Consider the following 22,136-nt stretch of genomic DNA (forward strand, 5'->3'; position numbering starts at 1 on the left):
AGAGCATGTATGCAAATTGATTTCTGAAAAATATTTTTCTTATTTTTCTGTTAGCATCTGGAAGCAACATGAGGGTACACTTTCCAGGAAATAGTATGTAATCTTGTTGCTTCACATTTGGTTAGCACTTCATACTTTGAAAGTACTCAGAGATCTATCATTTCACTTGCTTCTAGCAATTGTTTCTGAGTCAGACCGGAGAAATGTCTATCCCTTACTCATTGGTTCTGTCTGATACTTTTTAGTACTTATTGACAGCCAGGTGCTATTTGTTCCAGAGGCCTTTACATTTATTTATCTAAAGGATAAATTCAATTGAAGATGAATAGTTCCTTAAATGTAATTTATGTAAGCTATCTTATGCATTAATAATTTGGAAACTGTTAATGCAAAAATAAGCAAAATATGTTATCTCTATTAATAAATTTGAACATAATTTAAAAGCACACTTACTAAAAAAACCTGAGATATATTTGTTCTATATATTTATGCCCGGTGTCTCTATTATGGTAAGTAATTAATAGAGGAATAAATTATGTCTTAATTAACCATTTTGTTGATATCTCTGCTTATCCTCTGGTTAAACTCCCTAATACCATGACCATGTTGTCTTTCCTTAAAATAATTGTTTATGTGAATAACCAAATTCTTGGTTTTATTTTCTCCTTATTCTAAGTATTTTAAGAAGGATAAGTTCAGTGAATTAGCATGCTAATCTTTTTCTAAGTGGCATTCTCTGATCTAATTGTAAATCAAAGAGCACATCTAGGGAAATTGCTAGTGTATTTTTAGATAAGTTTCAGTGCAAAACTTCCAGGATTGTGACTTGAGCCATGTGCTACGTGATTCACAGACACAACCACTGGCTGAAGGAATGGATGAGATTCTAGGGCTTAAAATTCCTAATAAAGTTTCAGAAACTCTGGGAAAGTCAGATCCCACTCCTAGATGTTTAGTGATCAGAAACACACATGCAAGTTCACTGTGATTCTTTTATCAACTACATATGAAATGCCTAAAAATTCTTGAAATACATGAATATACTTTAGATTTTTAAGATTCTATTAAAATACAAAATTTTTTAAAAAATAGGACAGGAATAATTTAAACATTTTCAAGATATCACTGTTAAATTATCGAAGTAATCTCAGGGCATCTGAGTCTCACAGTTGGTTGGCATCCACATTCTTAGTCTCAGACTGTGCCCTCAGGATCATGGGATTGAGCTGCCCATCAGACTCTACACTTGTTGTGGAGTCTGCTTAAGTTTCTCACTGTCTCCCCCTCTGCCTCTACCCCCACTAACCATCCCCACCATCCCCTCTGGCTGGCTCATGGGCATGTGTGCATTCTCCCTCTCTCTCTCTTTCTCAAGTAAATAAATACATAAAGCTTTAAAAAATTATTTACAAATTATTCAAGTAATCCCAAGATGAAATTAGTAATAATTACTGACCATTTGAGTACTTAAAAATTCTCATTTTGACTTATAAAGAGTGTTTTCATAGCTAACTCTGGGAAGAAAAATAATGGCAATATATATATACACACACACACCATATGCATATGAGTGGCTCTAGAGAGAAAATGAACAAGTTATACAAGTTCTGACATGGTAACACTAGTAAAATAAGACTGGAGCTTCTTTAAGCACATTTATATTTTGACTCTCATTTTATTTTTATTTATTTATTTAATTATTTATTTTACTTTTCAGACTTAAAGTTTATTTCTTTTAGGTGATTCAAAATTTATTTTGATTAATTTATTCATCTTTATACAAAAAAGAAAAAAAACAAAAACAAATCTATTCTAGTCTCAATTCTCCTTCAAACAAGAGACAATATAAGGAATATTACAATTCACTGATAAAAAGACAAATAATCAAATATAAAAATGGGCACATGATTGACTATTTTATGGCATTTCAGCTACTTATTTTTGGTTGTCCATGATTTGCAATTAAAAGTATCCTGGCTGTGGAGTGACTGGGTGGCTCAATTGGTCAAGCTTTGGACTCTTGGTTTCAGCTCAGGTCATGATCTCAGGGTCATGATATCCAGCCACAAGTCCAGCTCCTTGCTTAGCACAGAGTCCCCTTAAGATTCTCTCTTTCTCTTTCTATCTCTACCTCTCCCTCCCCCTCCTTCTTTGTCTTTCTCTAAAATAAAAAAATAAATAAAATAAATAAATAAATAAATAAATAAATAAATAAATAAATAAATAAAAAATAAATAAATAAAATCATTAAGAAAAAAGTATTCTGGCTGAGATAGATGAAGCAAGAAAGAAAGGAGAATCAAATTATTAAAATTAGGTATGAAAGAGGACATCACTACTCAGAGAAATAAAAGGATTATAAGGAAATATTATGAAAAACTGTATACCAACAAGTGGAATGTCTTAGATGAAATGGACAAATATATAGAATGATACATATTACTAAAACTGACTCCAGAAGAAATAGAGAATCTGAATATGTGTAGAATGATACATATACTAAAACTGACTCAAGAAGAAATAGAGAAAAGTAAAGAGATTAGATTATCAATTTTAAAACTTTACACAAGGGACAACTAAAGACCACAAAGCTTCACTTGTGAATTCTGTTAAACTTTTTTAAAAGAATTAATAACAATCCTTCATAAACTCTTCCAGGAACTAGAGAGCAAGGAATAATTCCTAAGCCATTCAATGAACTCAATATTACCCTGATAGTAAAACCAGACAAAGATATCATAGGAAGAAAAAAGTATATAGACAATTTCTCTTACAAATATAAATATAAAAACTTCAGAAAAATACTAGCAAACTGAATACAGCAACATATGAAAAGAGCTATATATCATAACCAACTAGAATTTATCATGGAATGCAAGTAAGTTGGGCTTAACCTCCCAAGTCAATGTAATATACTGTATAAATAGAACAAAGACATATAAAAACTATATGATCATCTCAATAGAAGTAAAACTGTCAAAAATCCAACAGTCTTTCATAACAAACACATGCAACAAACTAGAAACAGAAAGTAATTTCCCCAACTTGATACAGGGCATTTATAAAAAAAACTTATAGCTGATAATGTACTCAATGGTGAAAAGCTGAATGCTTTCCAAATAAATTCTGGAATGAGGCAAGAATGTCTTTTCTTACCACAACTATTAAATATTATACTGAGAAGGTCTAGCTGGGATAATTAGGGCAACAATATAAGTAAAAGGTTTAGATTAAGAAGGAAGTAGTAAAACTATCTACAGGCGGAACATCACCTCACATATAGAAAATCCTAAGGATTCACTAAGAATATCTTAGAACTGCTGAGCTCAGCAAGGTTATAGGGTATACTATCAGTATACAAAAATCAACCTTGTTTCTATACACTAGCAATAAACAATCAAAAAAATTAAATTGAGCAAACAAATCCATTTACAATAGAACCAAATGAAATAAAATGCTTACAAATAAATTTGACAAAAGAAATGTAAGACTTCTACACTAAAAAATGCAAAACACAGCTGAGCAAAATTAAAGAAAATTGAAACAAATGGGAAATCATTCTGTAGTTATTAATTAGAAGACTAAATATGGCCAGATCAAAATATTTCCCATATTGCTCTACAAATTCATTGTAATTTCTATCAAAATTTCAACTTGCTTTAAAAAAAAAGATTTTATGTATTCATGAGAGACACAGAGAGAGAGAGAGAGAGAGAGACAGAGGCAGAGAGAGAGGCAGAAGGAGAAGCAGACTCCATACAGGAAGCCCAATGTGGGACTTGATCCCGGGACCGCAGGATCACGACCTAGGCTGAAGGCAGGTGCTCAACCATTGAGCACCCAGGGGTCCCAAGTTCTTGTACTTCAAATAACATCATTAAGAAAATGAAAAGACAACATATTAAGTGGAAAAAGCATTTTGATGTAAATCAAAAATAGAAATAACTGACTTAGAAAATGGACAAGGGAGTCTAATGAACATTTGTTTTCCAGGAAGACATGCAAATATTAATAAACACATGAAAAGGTGTTCAGCATTACTCATTAGGGAAATACAAATCAAAACCACAATGAGATATTACTTCACTCACTAAAATGACTATAATAAAGAAGACGAACAATAACAAGGGTTGGTTATGATGTGGAGAAACTGGAATCCTCATTCATTGCTGGAAAGATTGTAAAAAGATGTGAGTACTTTGAAAAACAGTTTGGCTGCATAGATTTACCTTATGATCCAACTTCCCAGTCCTAAATCTATACTCAAGATATATGACATATATCCACCCCAAAACTTGTATGTGAGTGTTCATAAGTGGTCCAGAAGTTGGAAATACCCCAATGTCTAGCAACTGGTGAATGAATAAACAGAATGAGGATTACCCATACAATAGAGTACTACTTGGCAATAATGAAGTATTGAAGTATGCTACCATAGGGATGAATCTCAAAAACATTTTTCTAAGTGAAAGAAAACTATCAAAAAGACCACATATGGTTTCATTTATATAAAACATCCAGAAAATATAAAGCTATAGATACAGAAAGTCGATTAGAGATTGCCTGGAGCTGCTAGTTGCGAAGGACTGCTAAAGGATATAAGGTTTATTTTTGCAGGTGATAAAAGATTTCAAGATTATGGTGATGATTGCACACACATGCAAATATACTAAAAATCATTGAGCTGTATTCCTTAAACAAGTGAATTTTATAGTATGTAAATTATATCTCAATAGAGTTGTTTAAAAAAATTCTTCAGTTACAAGATGAACAAGGTCTGAGGATCTAATATAACACAGTGACTGTAATTGATAATGCTATACTCAGATTTGCTAATAGAGTAGAACATAAATACTATCTCACACACAAAAGGTAAATATGTCAGGTGATGGATGTGTTAACTAACTTGATAGGTATCCTTTCACAGGGTGTACATATATTAAATCATCAGGTTGTACACTGATTATCCTATTAATTTATGTAAGTTACACCTCAAAAAAACTGGAGGACCAAAAAGCCTTCTTGCTGATACAGATCTAAAGGAAAAGTTTCCTTCCTGTTTAGAGTAAATCTGCTCCTCCCAAGGAGGCAAGTTGTAATAGTCTCACATGTACAGACAAATTTTCCAGGTTCAAATCCACTTTTTACTTATTATTTTACTTAAGAATTTATTGAGCATCCACGTACTTCAACAGAGCGCGGAAACAGAAACAGAAAGAATATATATAATCCTTGGCTTTAAAAACTTTTGGTAATAAGGGAAACAATCAATAAGTAAGCATATAAATTAAAGATAAAATTTCAGACAGTGAAAGCAGTAAGTGGAAGGTGGGATGTTGAGTGTTTAACATATACTTGTTATAGAGACTCATTTGAGGACTGGCATTTGAGCAGTCTTGAAGTAGAGAATATTTGGTTTAGGGTAATTTGGGGATAGAGTATGTATGTAGTATAGAAGTACTTATGTATAGGAGAGTATAAACAGAAAGAAGAGAAAGTACAAAGGCCCTGAAGCAGGAATCAGTGTGGCATATGTAAGAAAGCAAATCATGGTGGCCAAAATATAGCGTAAGGGGATGAGATAGAAGAGGATCTTGGGGAGACAGTCAAGGGATACCACCAAGTTTGTGGTACTTTGTTACAGCAGCCCTAGGAAACTAATCCACCAACTTAAGCCAACTCTTGAGGCCTCTTAGCATCTAAAACTTGCTTGTCATTGTAACTGCCCCTAGGGAGTTGGGCAGGATACTGACTGATATTGACCTGTTCTCCCTTTATCTTTGTGTTCAGATGTTAACTTTGAACTCGCCATTAAATATCAGCCTCATCCCTGGGTTAAGAAAATGACAGTGACTTTTTCACCAGATCATGTGAATTGATTAAAGAGATAAAAAAGATTAAAGACCTTGTATAGTGAAAGGTCAGGTCAGAATCCTGGAAAATGATGAGCCAAAGAGGAATCATAGTTACTGTAATGAAATAATAAGAGCTGCAGTTGATGACAGTGGGAGGCTGTGGACTAGCCACATTGAAGTGATGGCCCATTTATAGGTGATTGTTAACGGAATTTGTAGGAATAGGCTGGGCAGCAAGACTAGATATTATGAGAATAGCCCATGCTGGTTGAGAGAAGTGAACAGGTCTCATGAATGTGCAAATGTCACATTAAGTCTATCAATCCTTAATAACAATATCTTATCTCTATCCACAAAAGCAAAAGGCTACTGTGTCAATGTGAGTAGTAGGTACCTAAGTAACAATAACTTGAAATGCATGAAGTTGTAGCCAAAGAGAGATTTAGACAAATGAAGCCTTAAAAACAACAACAACAACAACAACAACAAAAACCAGTTTCTTTCATTTTGTTATCAAACACAATGCATATTGCCCTAGAAAAGCTAAACAGTACATTTTACTGCTCACACAGAAATGAAAGGAACTTGTTTTGGAAACATTATTCGTATATAACTATGAGCTTTTCACACACACACAAAAGAACCCCCAAAAGATATAATTGAATATGAAGCATTTCTTTGAGCCTATACGAATCAATTATAGAACAGTATGCATTGAGTCTAAGCATATGTAAGTTTCATATGAATTCATTTTCTGCTCTCTGACCATGAAAAACACTGAGCTATAAATAGTTAAAAAATAATTAACCTACCACTATAATTAAGAAGCACTGAATATCATAAAACCAAAAGTCACAAGTGTAATAAATGATGCTCAACCCCTACCTGTGTTGTAATGTTTAGTGCAGTATCGTAAATCTTTCTCTTCTTTTAGCAGAAACTGGGGCAAAGTGAGTCCTTCGGCCACTTGTACGGGTGCCTCATCTTGCCATTCAAAAATGAGATCATTCATTGTGTACCCAACTAGGCAAAACATAATAAAAATATTTATAATATAAAAGGGCATTCAAAGAAATAAATTTTTAAAAAGAGCTTGTACATTCCCAAGGGTGGAAAGACCAGTGTCATCTTAACTCAAAAGGCTGAGTTATGCGTCACACAATCCCATTTCACCAAATTCTGTTGAAGTTTATTCACATAGAATATTCATCAAATAATGTAAGAAAATGTAGCAGGCTAATAAAAACCATAGCACGGCATATATAAACTTCAAAGGACATGCATATACAATCTTTCTTTGGAATGGGCAGCTACTGGATTAGTTCAAGAATTCATTTTGGTTCCATTCCATTGCTCACCTACTCTGAAATTATTCAGGGCTCTTAATAACAAAAACTGAAATTGTTACTGGTTAGGAAAAGACCTAAATTATAATATCTGTGGGGAAAGTACCAAGGCTTTTATCTTTCTCGATTTAATCATTAACTATTTTAGTTCATGGCATCTGCTTCTTTGTTCCAAATCCCAAATGAACAAAATGATATTTTAGATAGAAATGTCAGCTATTCAGAGAAAATCAGAGGACAAAGAAAAATCCATGTGGAACAGTTTGTGGAGGAGGAAACCCTTGCATGTGCTATCAGTGAATTCAGGATAGAATTAGCTAACATATTTTGTAATAATAAATCAGCATCTTTTAGTAAACGGAAAAAATTTGTATTTATATAGGAGAGGTATCTAAGAAAAGCAGGATCTCCCCCCCGCCCCCTGCATTAGAAGCTGCTGAAATGTACACTTAAAGTGTGCTGTAGAGAGGGAATCAAAAGTGAATGGAGCTTGTGGGGGGAGATTTTTGTTACAGGTAAAGACAGAGAGAACATAGGATCTGGTGTTTGTTTTAAGATTTTATTTATTAGAGAGAGAGAGAGAGCACACGCAGGGGAAGCAGCAGGCAGAGGGAGAGGGAGAAGGAGGGGCCCCACTGAGCAGGGAACCCAATTCAGGGCTCCATCCCAGGATTCCAGGATCATGACCTGAGCTAAAGGCAGATGCTTAACCGACTGAGCCACCCAGGAACCCCAGGATCTGGCTTTTGAACTCAGTCAAGTGGACAGATCAAGGAAGCAGAAGCTCTAGATTCATGAAGCAGCAAACAAAGGAAATTGTCCCAAACAAGTTATCCTGGAGGCAAGCTGGTATTGTAGGGAAGAGGCTGCTGAGTGATTAAAAACAGCTGGCACAAGCAGAATTGGCTGGACACAGCAATGTGTAGGGAAGGGAACTGATCATCCTCCCTTCTCCCACAATACCTGGCAAGGAATCTTCTAGAAAGAGCAGAATCAGAAGTAGCTGTGATAGTAGTGACTAGAGTCAGAGACTCAACTGCACCCACCTAAGATTTCAGCAGAATCTACTCCATTGACAATGGGGAGGGATGGTGGTAGTAAAGGCATCAGTGATCAAAGCATCTCTTCATAGTCTCTAGGAGTCAGCTGTTGAAGTTGCAGCACAGTACCATCAGAGTGATGGCTCCTTATGGTGCAATGACTATTTGGTAGATGTAAAGTCATCCAGATTGAAGGGGCATGTCTGAATTCTGGTTTCAGAATAGATATGGGAACCTATGGGGCTATGTTTGACTCGCTTCTAGTGGAATACATTTCACTGAACCTTGCAATTAATGATTTGGTTGCTAATAATCAGAAGGATTTTCCTTGTATTCATAAGCCCTTTGATAAATCCATTATAAATGCCATTTTACCTAGGGAGAAAATAGATGCAATTTCTTAGGGATCTAAGGATGGTAAAATAGGCATCAATACTTATCTGCTTCCAGGTAAGACATGTACCTATTCTTCCATACAATCACTAAGACAAAATATGTGAAATTTTGCCCCAATTTAGGCAGACCAATAGAGAAACTCCATTTTGTTTTTATATCCTGTTTTTTTATTTTATTTTATTTTTTTTTTAGGGACTTCTGTGAAAAGAAACAAACTCTCTGAGATTCTCTCAAAGACAAGCTTTAGTCTCTAATGCCAATTTTAGGCAGTGTATTTAGCTTCCTGTGTTAAATACTCAACAACACCAGTTATTTAGATATGGGAAACTCTTAATCAAAATATGCTACTTCCTTATGGCCCCTAAAATAGTTGTTTGAAGCCAGAAAGTATATAGTGAGATGGCATGTGTAAGGGGTACTTCTTTTGTTCTGAGTAATTTACATGGATGTTCAAGGAAAATAACTAAATGGTAATTTTGTCTCCGTAAACCTTCAAACTAACCTAAAAAAAAAAATCAATACTCTTTTACACAGTTCAAAGTGTTTTAACATCCTTATGCTTTTGGTTGGCAGATCTTTATACAAGTCTGAGAATGTGAAGGAGAACAGATCAGCTAATGAGATCAAGGTGGTGAGTTGAACTGCCTTATACCATAATACATTTCACAACAAGAAATACTTTATTTGGGGAAGAAAGACAAACCCTAATTTCATCCAACAATCCCATATGGTAATTGCAGTGAAACACATTAAACAAATGACTCCATGCAACCAAACATTTGTTTCTTCAAGTATTTATTGAGTACCAACCGCATATAATATATCCTACTAGGCTGCAGGGCCCGAGAAATGTTATTACAGGGTAGAAAATAAGTGGCATGGGAGGAGTACAAAGTGTTATGTGCATTGGGAAGAAAGAACTATGATACCCACTTACGCCTCATTTGAAATGGACCTTGATGAAAGACAGTGGCTTCTTACAATGAATGTAAGAAAAGATAAGGTACTCAGGCAAAGAGAACAGTATAATTAGTTGAAAGAAACTGCAAATCCCCAGGATATATAGTAGGAATAGAAATAGCTTCATTTGTCTAGGGTCAATTGGCATGAAGGAACATATGGAATGAGAAGATAAATTAATATAAGGTTGCATGAATTTTAAATTCCAGGTTGAAAACTTTTATTTTTTAAAATTCCTTGTGGGCAATGATGAACAACTGGAGTCTTGAGCAGGGGAGTGACGTGACAGAAATTATGCTTTAGAAACTGTAGCATGAGATTCGCAAGGTCCAAACCACTTCCATAATCAGAATGAGACATTTGCTTTTCTCATCATGTTGACATTTGCCCAGATGGTCAAACAACAATGGAAGGGTAAAACTTCAAGTGCTTTATCATAATTACAGACAGTGGCAACAAACTGTGTTGGTGCTTATTGTGTTCTTTACTGGCATATCTTGTAGTGCAGGAATAACAATGCGAATTTTAAGGAATGCCCATGATCCCTGATGAAGCACTAAGAATTATAATTTTATTAAATTTTGACCTTATATAAATGCTCTTTTAATATTCACTTTGTTAGGACACCCGGGTGGCTCAGCGGTTGAGCATCTGCTTTGGCTCAGGTTGTGATCCTGGGGTCATGGGATCAAGTCCCGCCTCAGGCTCCCCACAGGGAGCCTGCTTCTCCCTCTTCCTATATCTCTGCCTCTCTCTGTGTGTCTCTATTGAATAAATACATAAAACCTAAAAAAAAAAAAAAAAAAAAAAAAAATTTCGGTCTTAAAGTGTACATGTAAAGTACTTCAGCTGCATATTTTATTATGATGATTCTTTTAAGGAAAAGAACTAGGGATGATCGATTTGCAAGTTAAATCAGTTTTTTTTTAATGAAACACTATTTTTACTTGAAAAAAAAGATTAGCAAATTATGGTTATTATATATGGCAGACCATTTCTCAAAAATAAAGGAAATGAGCCTAGCACATTGAGGGAAACAACTGAGAATATTTATCAGCAATGATAGATTTTGAACTTTCAAGTCAAAATTAGAGTTTTGAAAAAAATTATTTGCCCAATAATTAATGATTTTTTGAGGAGCTTAATGGTGATATTAACAAAAGTAACCTTTCAATATATGGTCAATGACATGCATTAGTGTTTGGAGGATCTAAATAACTCTTCAAAGTAACATTTTCCAAATGTCCGAACCATGATGTTAAAAATTTTACATAGGCAAATATCCATTCAAAGGGCAAAATAGACAAATGGACTTTAACTTACAAGAGTATTAAGAATTTGTTGATACAGTTTCCAAATTCACATTGCAACTAACCTTTAGGAAACTATCACCTTAGAAACTAAAGTTAAAAAAAAAAAAAGAAACTAAAGTTTTTTTGCATAGTGCAGATTTTTTTCTAAGGCTGAGTAGTATTCCATTGTATATCTATACCACATTTTCTTTACCCATTATCTGTCAGTGGGTATTTACATTGTTTCCACATTTTGGTTATTGTGACTAGTACTGCACTAAACATAGTAGTGCCAATATTTTTTTGAGATACTGATTTTATTTCTTTTGGAAAAATACATGTAAGATTACTGGACCATTTGGTAGTCCTATTTTTAATTTTTTAAATTAAGATCTTATTTAAATTCAATTTGCCAACATATAACACCCAATGCTCACCTCATCATATGCCCTCCTTAATGCCCATCACCCAGTTACCCCATCCCCTTCCTCCCCTTCTGTAACCCTTTGTTTCCCAGAGTTAGGAGTCTCTCATGGTTTGTCTTCTTCTCTAATTTTTCCCTATCCAGTTTAACATGGATAAACCTTGAGGACATTATGCTAAGTGAATTAAGCTAGTCATAGAATAACACATACTGTATGATTTCACTTATTTAAGGTGTGTGAAATACTCAAATCAATAGAATCAAAGAGTAGAATAGCAGTTGTCAGGAGCTGGGGAGAAGGCAAAATGAGAATTACTAATCCACAGGCCTAAAGTTGTAATCAAGCAAGATGAATAAGTTCTAGAGATCTTCTGTAAAACAGATCTGTTGTACCTACAGTCAACAATTATGTATTGTATACTTAAAAATTGAAGAGGGTAGAGACACCTAGGTTGATTCAGTAGGTTAAGCGTCTGACTCCTGGTTTCCACTTGGATCATGATCTCGGGGTGGTAAGATCGAGCTCCAAGTTGGTTTAGTGGGGAGTCTACTTGAGATTCCCTCCCGCTGCCCCTCCCACTGCCCCTCTCACTGCTCTTTCTCTCTCTAAAATTAATCAATTTTAAAAATTTAAGATGGTAGATATCATGCTAAGTGTAATCACAATACATACAGTAAATTAAATTTTTTAAAAAGTCATTTGCATTCTTGAGATGCCAAAGGAGAAAACTCTCATTCTTTTCCAGTGGTTGTTCAGAAATATAAGTCAGAGGCAAATTTCAGTAGCTCATCTTGTCAAAACTGGTGATTAAATATATATTTAAGGAAGAATAAGAAGTTGGAGCAACTTCAAAGTTTCAAGTCTAAGTCACTGACAGGTAGCTATGCCAGTCTATAGCTCATATCTCATGTCAATAGAGCAGCCTTCTCTGTCTTATAAAATACCTTTCCTCCAGTCAGCATTAGTTTTTTTTTATTCTCTTTTCCTGTAGAACTTATCTTCACTTGACATTGTATATATTTGTCGTTTTTTTAATTTTAATTTTAATTTTTTAAAATTTATTCATGACACACAGAGAGAGAGAGAGAGAGAGAGGCAGAGACAGAGGCAGAGAGAGAAGCAGGCTCCATGCAGGAAGCCTGACGTGGGCCTCGATTCTGGGTCTCCAGGATCAGGCCCTGGGCTGAAGGTGGCGCTAAACTGCTGAGCCACCCAGGCTGCCCTTCATCAAGTTTTGAAGTATTTTTCTACCTAGATTCTAGGACTGAAACTTCATAAAAGCTGAGATTATTCCATTTTAGTCACTGGAATATTTTTCAGTACATAAAATATTTGCCCTCTAGTAGGCTGTTTGAATATCTGAATTAGAAATAGAGAAGGAAGGAATACCTGCGTGGCTCAGTGGTTGAGTGTCTGTCTTTGGCTCAGGTCATGATTCTGGGGTCCTTGGATGGAGTCCCGCATCAGCCTTCCCACAGGAAGCCTGCTTCTCCTCTGCCTATGTCTCTGCCCCTCTCTTTGTCTCTCATGAATAAATAAATAAAATCTTAAAAAAGAAAAAAAAGAAATAGAGAAGGGAAAAGGAAGAAAGGGAGGGTGTGTGTGTGTTGGGGGGGGTTGTATACGATGATCTTATTTTGGGGTATCTTGATCTTAAGATGCCAACAGGATGGTCATAAATCTGAGCATTGATATATGTTGAAAATAGTTGAAATCACACATATATATTGGAAGTGAGGTCAAGATTATTGAAGATAAAGGTTTGAGAGTCACCTATTTATAGGTTATATTAAAATTACACATCTTGGTTTGCCAAGACAGCCCTACATTACTTGTTGTTTTTTTCTTCATATCCTCTTTGGTTTAGCACTTGTTCTAGATTTTTCATTTTTAGATTAGATATTATTAATTACTGTGTTAAAATACTTCATTTTTGGTTCAATAGATCCTTCAATTTTATTTCTAGATTCTCCTATGGCAGAAGAGTATGAGACTATTTTAGTATCTTAATATTAGGTTAAATCTGTACAAAAGCAAACCAGGAATGGTCCATCTATCTTTACTGGACCCTTTCAGTAACAAGAAACTAGCATCTCCCCTTCAGAGGAGCTGAGTTTTGATCTGAGTAGTAGCAGAAGTGTTCAACTTTTCTCCCCCACTGCTCCACGTGGTGTACAAACCAATGACGTCTGTAAGGTGTCAGTTAAGGTATCCAAGTGTCATGGAAAATTAGAAGTTACTTGTAAGTAAAAGCGGAGAAGTGCTGCTATGGACCATATAGAACACGATCTGAATGCTTTGAAACCTAGACATTTATTTTATTACTTGGCAACACTCATATATCTTTCAATAAATCTTTCTAGCAGCAATGGGCTAAAAGAAATGAAAGTTCAACATTGAAAAATTAAGCACCAAATTTCCATTTTACAAGAGAATTGATGATGAATGTGCAACTTAAATAAGACAGTGTTTATATTTAACATTCATGAAATCTTACACCTACATAAAAGCCACGAGACACACAGCATTGATTTCAAAAGTTACAGTTTTTTCAAAAATAAAACAAAAGATGGTCATTGATATGTGTATTTGTAAGGGCAGCATTTACACATTACTCTATAAAAAATGAGTTTTTATTTAGATCAAATCATTACTTTTCTGAATTAATTTCACTTTTTTTACTTTCATTTTTTCTTGGAAGAGTGCATGACAGGAAATTTGCAAGCAATTAAATGTTGTTAGGCTTGTTTCAGTATCATTTCCTGCTTTATAGAGAAAATTGGTCAAATTAATTTTAAATTAATTTTTAAATCTAATTCTGTAATCAAGGTAAAGCTTTTGGAATTACATTTGTCAAAGATGAACTATGTAATGCTATCATAAATTCTATTGTGAAGTCATTCTTACATTCATTTAAAAAGTTCAACATTGAGAATAAATGTCACTTACTCATGACAGATCTGAATAAAATATTTGTTGGAATTCATCATTGTTGTAAAAAAGCCAGTAAGCCGGGAATGAAAGTACAGCATAGGGAATACAGTCAATGGTATTGTAGTAGTGTTGTATGGTGACAGATGGTAGCTACGCTTGTGGTAAACACAGCATAACTTAAAAAGAAGAAATCTGTGGAGCTGCAGTGTTCTTGGAATTATTTGTGATGCATACATGATTTATTTCATTTTATTTTTTATTTATCTTTCTTTAGAGAAGGAGCAGGGGTAGTAGGGGGAGTGGCAGGTGAAGATGGAGAGACAGAATTTTAAGTCAGTAGACTCCATGACCAGCAGGGAGCCTGACCCAGGGCTCAATCTCACAATCCTGAGATCATGACCTGAGCTAAGAGTCAGATGCTTAACTGACTGAGCCACCCAGGCACCCCATATATAATTTATTTTACATCCATAAACTCTTGTATTCTATCAATGAAAGAGAAGCTGTAGTTGTTAACATTCATAACTTTTTTATTGGAACAGAGTACCTGAAATACAAATTTTTTGTGTGTGTAGGAGAAAGCTAATGTTGAATTACAAATTATATTTCATTATGCCACAACATGCTTTTTCTATTTACTGCTTGTTGTCAGTTAAATTTTTTAAGAATTATAAACATTTGAAGAAGCATTTTGAAAACCAATTTATATGTTTTGAAATGTTATTGAATTTTCTGTCAATAGATTCTCTAAATTTTGGTTGCATTTGTTCAAAATCAGTTGGAAATATTTAATTACATTATTTTATGAATGGAACACTAACATTTTGGATTCTGACGGTTTTAGCAAACAGCAACTATAAAAATAAAGTTTCTAAACAGGAACACTTTGAGATTAATCTCTACAATATAAGGGAGAAAGGTCTCCTATTATAATTCGATAACTATGTTTTGGAATGGGAAGACTATATTGACTGCTTGTTTATAATTGGATAACTTAAATAGAAATGGAAATGGAATTAAGAAGACACATTTTCCAGCATCTAAATTACACAAAGAAATAAAAAAAGATTCTTAAGAAGAAACAACTACTTTGACTGGGTTTTGTCCTAAAAGAGTGTTTATTGATAAAAGGTACTCTTATTCAAGAAAAAGACAACATCTGTAAAAATGTGGCTGAAACAGTTACCTGTATCAATATAAAATACGTAAAACCAACCTCTGAAATTATCAAGTATTGATAATTGAGTTGAGCTACCTCAACGACAGGGACTATTTTCTTATTAAAAAAATTATAGGCTATATAGCAGAGTCCAGTGACAGTGTTAACAACTTCAAATTCAGTACCAAAATTGCAACTTTTAAGATGATTTCAATTATTTTGATTTTTTAATATATGTGCATATATTCCTTTAAAAAGGACATATTTTATTTGTCTGCTTGTTTGTTTGTTTATTTGTTTATTTATGACAGGAGGTGGACTAATGGAGAGAATGTGTACTGCCACTCGGGCACTTAATCATGTTCATGGTGAGGAGAGAGGCATCTTGAAGTGGTCCTCAAGGTAGAAAGGATATTTTTAAAAAAGAAACAGTTTGGAACTATTGAATTCACCCACTAATATTAAAAAAAAAAAAACTATCAGCTAATAGACATTATAAAATATAATAATTGAAATATCTTTGGTGCCTTTCTTTTAGTCTCAAAAGTGTCCCCATATTTGGATGACCGGGTGGGTCAGTGGTTGAGCGTCTGCTCGGGTCACGATCCAGAGGTTCTGGGATCGAGTCTCGCATCAGGTTCCCCACAGGAAGCCTGCTTCTCCCTCTGCCTAGGTTTCTGCCTCTCTCTGTGTCTCTCATGAATAAATAAATAAATAAATAAATAAAATCTTTAAAAAAAAACCCACACACACAGAAGAAAAAAAGAGGTTACTGTTTAATACTTCATTCCATGAGTAGTATGCAAAAGAAATACTGGAAGGGAGAATACGATTGAGAATACATTTAAGGTGAAATCAGTTTTAAGAACTGTAAATCAACTATAGATTCACAGTTTTAGGAGGTTAAGAATGACATTTGGCCAGCTTTCTCAATCGAAAGAAGAAGAGAGAGAGAGAGAGGCTGAGACTTCTGGGTTTGACACAGCTTACAGATGCTAATGTCCTTAACTAGCAGCTGGAATTAAAAAAAGAAAAAAAAAAGGAAGAAAATCCTCACACTTGGCACATGCTTACTGATTATTGCCAGGAGGAATATCACTCAAGTAAATTTTATTGACCTGACAAGGAACAACGGCTATGTCAAAATGTATTTAACTAAAACATTTTTATGTGTACAATTTGTGCATTTAATTTGAATAATCCTACCATTAGCAGCTTGTTATGTGGTTTCCTTTAAGTTATAGGCCTGCTCAATTGTCTTCTTAGTAATTATACTCTCCCTAAAACTCTCTGGTATAACTAACCTCTAACCATTATTCTATACTAGTGGTTCTAACTTTGGTTACTGAAGGTTTGTGAGCTATTAATTTACAGACGTTTGGTCTGTCCACTTCATCGTTAGGTGACTTTGGGAAACTCACTTAATCTTTCTTGACCTTAATTTGCTGATATTTACGATGGAGATAGGACCCATCTCATTAAGTTGCATTTAAGATTAAATCATAACATATGTAAAACATAAGAAAATGAGTGTGACATCACCTTTTTGTAGACTTGTAACTACATTGTTTTTATAATACCACCGTACGTTTAGAATATCTGATAATCAGCAAAAAGTCCAAAGATGAGAACAAACTAGGGAAGAATAGTCACGGGGTTAAGTAGGATGGAATAATGTTTAAGTGGGGAGTAATTTTAGAAGTAGCTAGTTCATTAATGAATATTTGTGTCTTGGGAAAACTTGCTTTCTAATTAACATTGTAACTGCAGAAGCTTCAGGAAAATAAGAACAGTTTGTATCTCTGACTAGCCCCGCAAAAGGTATAGTATTATTCTGAATACTATCTACACTGTTCTAAATTATGAAAGAGCTTGGAAACAGCAAAGATTATTAGGAAATAATTGTGAAAAATCTTCATTCTTAAATTCCTAATTCCTAAATAGCCTTGGCATAAATTCCAGAGTAATGGTCTGAATCATATCAGATGCGGTTTTGAAATTCAGCTGAAAATAAAATAGGAAAAACTTCTCATCTATCATTAGATATTCCTATCCAAAAACCCCATTAAAACATATTTTGAAGGCTTCTTACAATTTTTTTGGTAATTTAATTGACCTTAAAAGGATCTTTTTCTATAATTTTAGGGATTTAGGCTGTTCTTTGTGGAAAAGAGTCCTTTCTTCCCTGAATTATTTCCTCATATTTTCTTTTCTAATCTGATAAATTAAAATTTCTTTAACTTTCTCACATTGGTGGGGTTTTCCTGTGTTGTTACCTACGTTCCTCTTTAGATATGAGATGAGGAATTGGACCTTTTATAGATACAGTGATAGTTTATATACCCATGCCATCTTTGTCTATTTATAAATAAAAAAGCTTTATTATGACATTAGGAAATTATTATTCAATGTTCTTCCAAGATTAAAAATATCTTCAGTCCTTGGGAAAAAATGGTCAATTTAGATAATTTTGCTATGGTATATATTAAAGGCTGAAAATTAAATCTTTAGTTTGATTCTCATCTTTCTTCCTGCATAGCAATTCCACTGTCAATCCCTTAGGGACATAGTTTAACTCATAACATAGTTGTGTTTCCTTCTCTTATAGATTAATCATTTGTGAAGCAAAGAAACAAGATGCATTTATAAATAAAATTATTATATCAATGGAAAATTGTCTTTTGAAAAGATAGCTTTAGGGGCACCTGAGTAGCTCAAATGGTTGAGCATTCAGCTCAGGTCATGATCTCCAGGTCCTGGCATCGAGTCCCACGTCTGGCTCCCAGCTCAGTAGGGAGTCTGCTCCTCCCTCTCTCTGTGTGCTCTTCCTCCCTCTCTCACACTCTCTCTCAATAAATAAGTAAAATCTTTTAATAAAAGAAAAAGAAAAGACAGATTTATGCTTTACTTCATACAGTCAATTAAAAAAAGATTATGTAGTAGATCTTGAACTTCAGTAAATTAATACAATCTAATCCTAAGAACGATTCAATATTTAGTTTATCTTCAGTAGAAATGTCACTTAACCTTACCCATTACCAGCAATGACACACAAAAATTGGGACACACACTCTTAAAAATCACACACTACTCTTTAAATAAAACATATAATGACAAGTAGGGCTTCATTACAGAATTCTCTCTGCAGCATATCTGAGTTGATATTTTTATTGATATTTTAATAGGTTTCTACTGGTGTGAATTTTGAAGATGCAAATTGTCATGGTAATTGGCCTGTATTTTCTGACTGAACTTGACACTAAAAAAAAAAAAAAAAAAAAAAAAAAATGAGTACTAGAAAGATAAATGAAACTAATACAATTTCTATATACCAAACAGCAAGCACTCACAGTATTTCTTCTAGAATTCCCTCATGAGGGTGAATGAGGATGTTGTAGACTGGAAGAATAACAGTATATTGCTTTTATAAAAGCAATGAGGTAAAACTCTGGAGATTTGACAAATAAGCACACTATGGGGTAAACCTTTAGATTTGATAAAGGAAATGTTTGAATTTTGAACCTACAGGCATCCTTAGAGATACATTGCAGGTTCAGTTCTAGAATACTGCAATGAAGCAAATATTGCAATAAAGTGAGTCAAATAATCTTTTGGCTTCCCAGGGCATACAAAAGTTATGTTTACACTATACTATAGTCTATTAAGTGGGCAATAGCATTAAGCCCCCAAAAAGGAAAACCTATGCAGTGTACATACTTTAATTTAAAAATATTTTATTGCTAAAAAATGCTAACTATCAAGCTAACCTCGTGGAGGGTCTCGCCTTGATGCTGGTGGCTACTGACTGATCAGGGTGGTAGGATGCTGATGGTTGAGGTGGCTGTGGCAATTTCTTAAAACAAGGCAAAATGGAGTTTGCTGCATCAACTGACTCTTCCTTTCACCTATGATTTCTGTGTAGCATGTGATGTTTGATAGCATTTTCCCCACAGAAGAACATTTTTCAAAACTGGAGTCAATCCCCACAAACTCTGCTGCTTTTTTATTGACTAAATTTGTGTAATGTTCTAAATCATTTCAACATTCTTCATAGCATTTTCACCAGGAGCAGATTCCACCTCAAAAAAACACTCCATAAGAAAGAGTTCCTCAGCCGTTCAAGTTTTATCATGAGATTGTAGCAAGTCAGTCCCATAGTCAGGCTTCACTTCTAATTATGCCTCTCTTGCTATTGCTGCCACATCTGCAGTTACTGCCTCTTCTGAAGTCTTGAAGTCATCCATGAGGGAATGGAGTCAGCTTCTTCCTGACTCCTCTTGTTATTGATATTTTGATCTCTTCCCAAAAATCACAAATGTTCCTAATGGCACCTAGAATGGTGAATCATTTCCAGAAGGTCTTCAATTTGCTTTGCCCAGATCCATCAGAGGAATCACTATGTATGGCAGCTAGAGCCTTACAGAATGTATTTCTCAAATAATAAGACCTGAAAGTCAAAATTACTCCTTGATGCCTGGGCTGCAGAATGAATATTGTATTCTCAGCCTTATTAATTTCATTGTCCATCTCCATCGGGACTCTTGGGTGACCAAGTGCATCGTCAATGAGTGGTCATATTTTGAAAGGAATCTTTTTTTTCTGAACAGTGGGTCTCATGATGCGCTCAAAATATTCAGTAAACCATGTTGTAAACAGATGTGTTGTAACCAGGCTTTGTTGTTTGATTTAAAGCACAGGCAGAGTAGATTTAGCATTAATTCTTAAGGATCCTAGGATTTCTGGCATGGTTAATGAGCATTGGCTTCAACTTAAAGTCACCAGCTGCTTTAGCCCCTAACAAGAGTCAATCTGTCCTTTAAGCTTTGAAGCCAGGCATTGACTTCTCTTTTCTAGTTATAAAAACCCTAGATGGCATATTCTTCCAATAAAAATTGTTTCATCTACATTGAAAATCTGTTATTTAGTGTAGCCACTTTCATTAATGATCTGAGCCAGATCTTCTGGATAACTTTCTGTAGCTTCTACATGAGCACTTGCTGCTTCACCTTCCATTTTTATGTTAAACCTCATGAACCAACTTCCACTAGCTTCAGATTTTTCTTTTTTAGCTTCCTCACCTCTCCCAGGCTTCCTAGAATTGAAGAGAGGGCCTTGATCTGGATCAGGTTCTGGCTTAAGGAAATGTTGTGACTGGTTTGATCTTCTATCAGACCACTCAGACTTTCTCCATATCAGCATTAAGGTTGTTTTGCCTTATTATCATTTGCCTTCTTATCACTCCAGTGAACACATCATTTGTGTTCACTGGAGTAGCATTTTTAAGTTCCTTCAAAAATTTTTCTTTGGTTTTCAAAACTTGGCAAACCAGCACAAGAGGCCTACTTTTCGGCTTATCTCAGCTTTTGACATGGCTTCCTCGCTAAATGTAATCATTTCTAGCTTTGATTTAAAGTGGGAGCTGGGTGAGTCTTCCTTTCACTTGAACACTTGGAGGTCACTGTAGGGTTCTTACCTGGCCTAATTTCAATATTATGTCTCAGAGAATAGGAGGCCCAAAAAGAGGGAAGGAGATGGGGCAATAGCTGGTCAATAGGGGCAGTCAGAACACATACAATTATCCATTGAGTTTGTCATCTTATATGGGTGCCATTTATGGAGCCCCAAAACAATTACAGTAGTAACATCAAGGATCACTGATCACAGATCACTGTAACAAATATGATAATAATGAAAAAGTTTGAAATATTGTGAGAATTCTCAAAATGACCCAGAGACACAAAGCGAGCAAATGCTGCTGAAAAAATGGTGCCAAAAGACTTGCTGGATGCAGAGTTGCCAGGAACTGTCAATATGTAAAAAAACCCATAATATCTGCAAAGCACAATAAAGCAAAGTGCAATACAATGAAGTGTGCCTGTACACATGGAGACTCATTCTTTCCTTTGGCTGCAAAGGAATTCTTGGTGATGAGATTTAGCTTTCTAGGTTAATCTAGGGGCAAAGTTTCAGTTTTACTGTGGTTATTTCATTTTGATTTTAAATGGCAGCAGAATGAATCACTACAATAAACATAATTTTGTATCTAATACATTTCTATTTATAGTTAAATATTGAAAAAAGTAATGTTGGTTTTCTGATTTTTTTAAGTTCAGTGAAAGTGCTATATGAATGTACACTCCATGAATAAAGTAGATAATAATATTTGAAAAACAGTCTCTAGGAAATATGTTAAAATGTCACAGGAGTTTTCATTGTCTTTCTCTGCTTTACTTTTTCCATTTGTCACTCAACATTCCTTAAACTCAATGATGTGGTCTTCCTTGTCCTCTCTTTTGCTCTTTATTTTAAAGACTATCTTCAGAAATCTCATTTATCTTCATGTCTCCAAGCAACACTGCCAACTTTATTTCTCTATATTTCCACAACCATTCCTTATTCAAGTTGTATCACAAAACCCCCAGTAATCTAAAATACATTTCTAGTGAAATCTGTAGTTTTACAAGAAAACACAGCATATTTAAGCAGAAGTCAGCTTCTGCACTATTTTTTCCATTAATCACTGATTTTTTTCTAATTCATGTAACTGAAGCAACATTTAGTTTTGTGATTAAGAGAAAACTTGAGAGAATTATCCTTATGTTTAATTCTTATGCAAATCACAGAAAAAGTCTTCTAAATGTTCTCTGTTTTCCCCATTATTGTCTCAGCTCTTTGAATTTCTCATTAATTTGTGATGAAATTAGCTATCTGCAGTGTGTCAATTTCTTT

General features: G+C 34.5%; 1 protein-coding gene across 7 annotated transcripts in view; it reads right to left on the bottom strand.

The window, feature by feature from the left end:
• GLRA3 (glycine receptor alpha 3) overlaps positions 1–22,136 on the bottom strand; it is a 207,305-nt gene that overhangs the window by 67,501 nt on the left and 117,668 nt on the right. For all 7 annotated transcript variants that reach the window (XM_038573625.1, XM_038573623.1, XM_038573624.1 and 4 more), the window contains one exon: positions 6,741–6,878. In XM_038573625.1, the coding sequence (XP_038429553.1) occupies positions 6,741–6,878 (138 nt within the window). The remainder of the gene's footprint in view (positions 1–6,740; positions 6,879–22,136) is intronic.

Source organism: Canis lupus, chromosome 25, assembly GCF_011100685.1.
Source record: "Canis lupus familiaris isolate Mischka breed German Shepherd chromosome 25, alternate assembly UU_Cfam_GSD_1.0, whole genome shotgun sequence".
Classification (NCBI taxonomy): domain Eukaryota; kingdom Metazoa; phylum Chordata; class Mammalia; order Carnivora; family Canidae; genus Canis; species Canis lupus.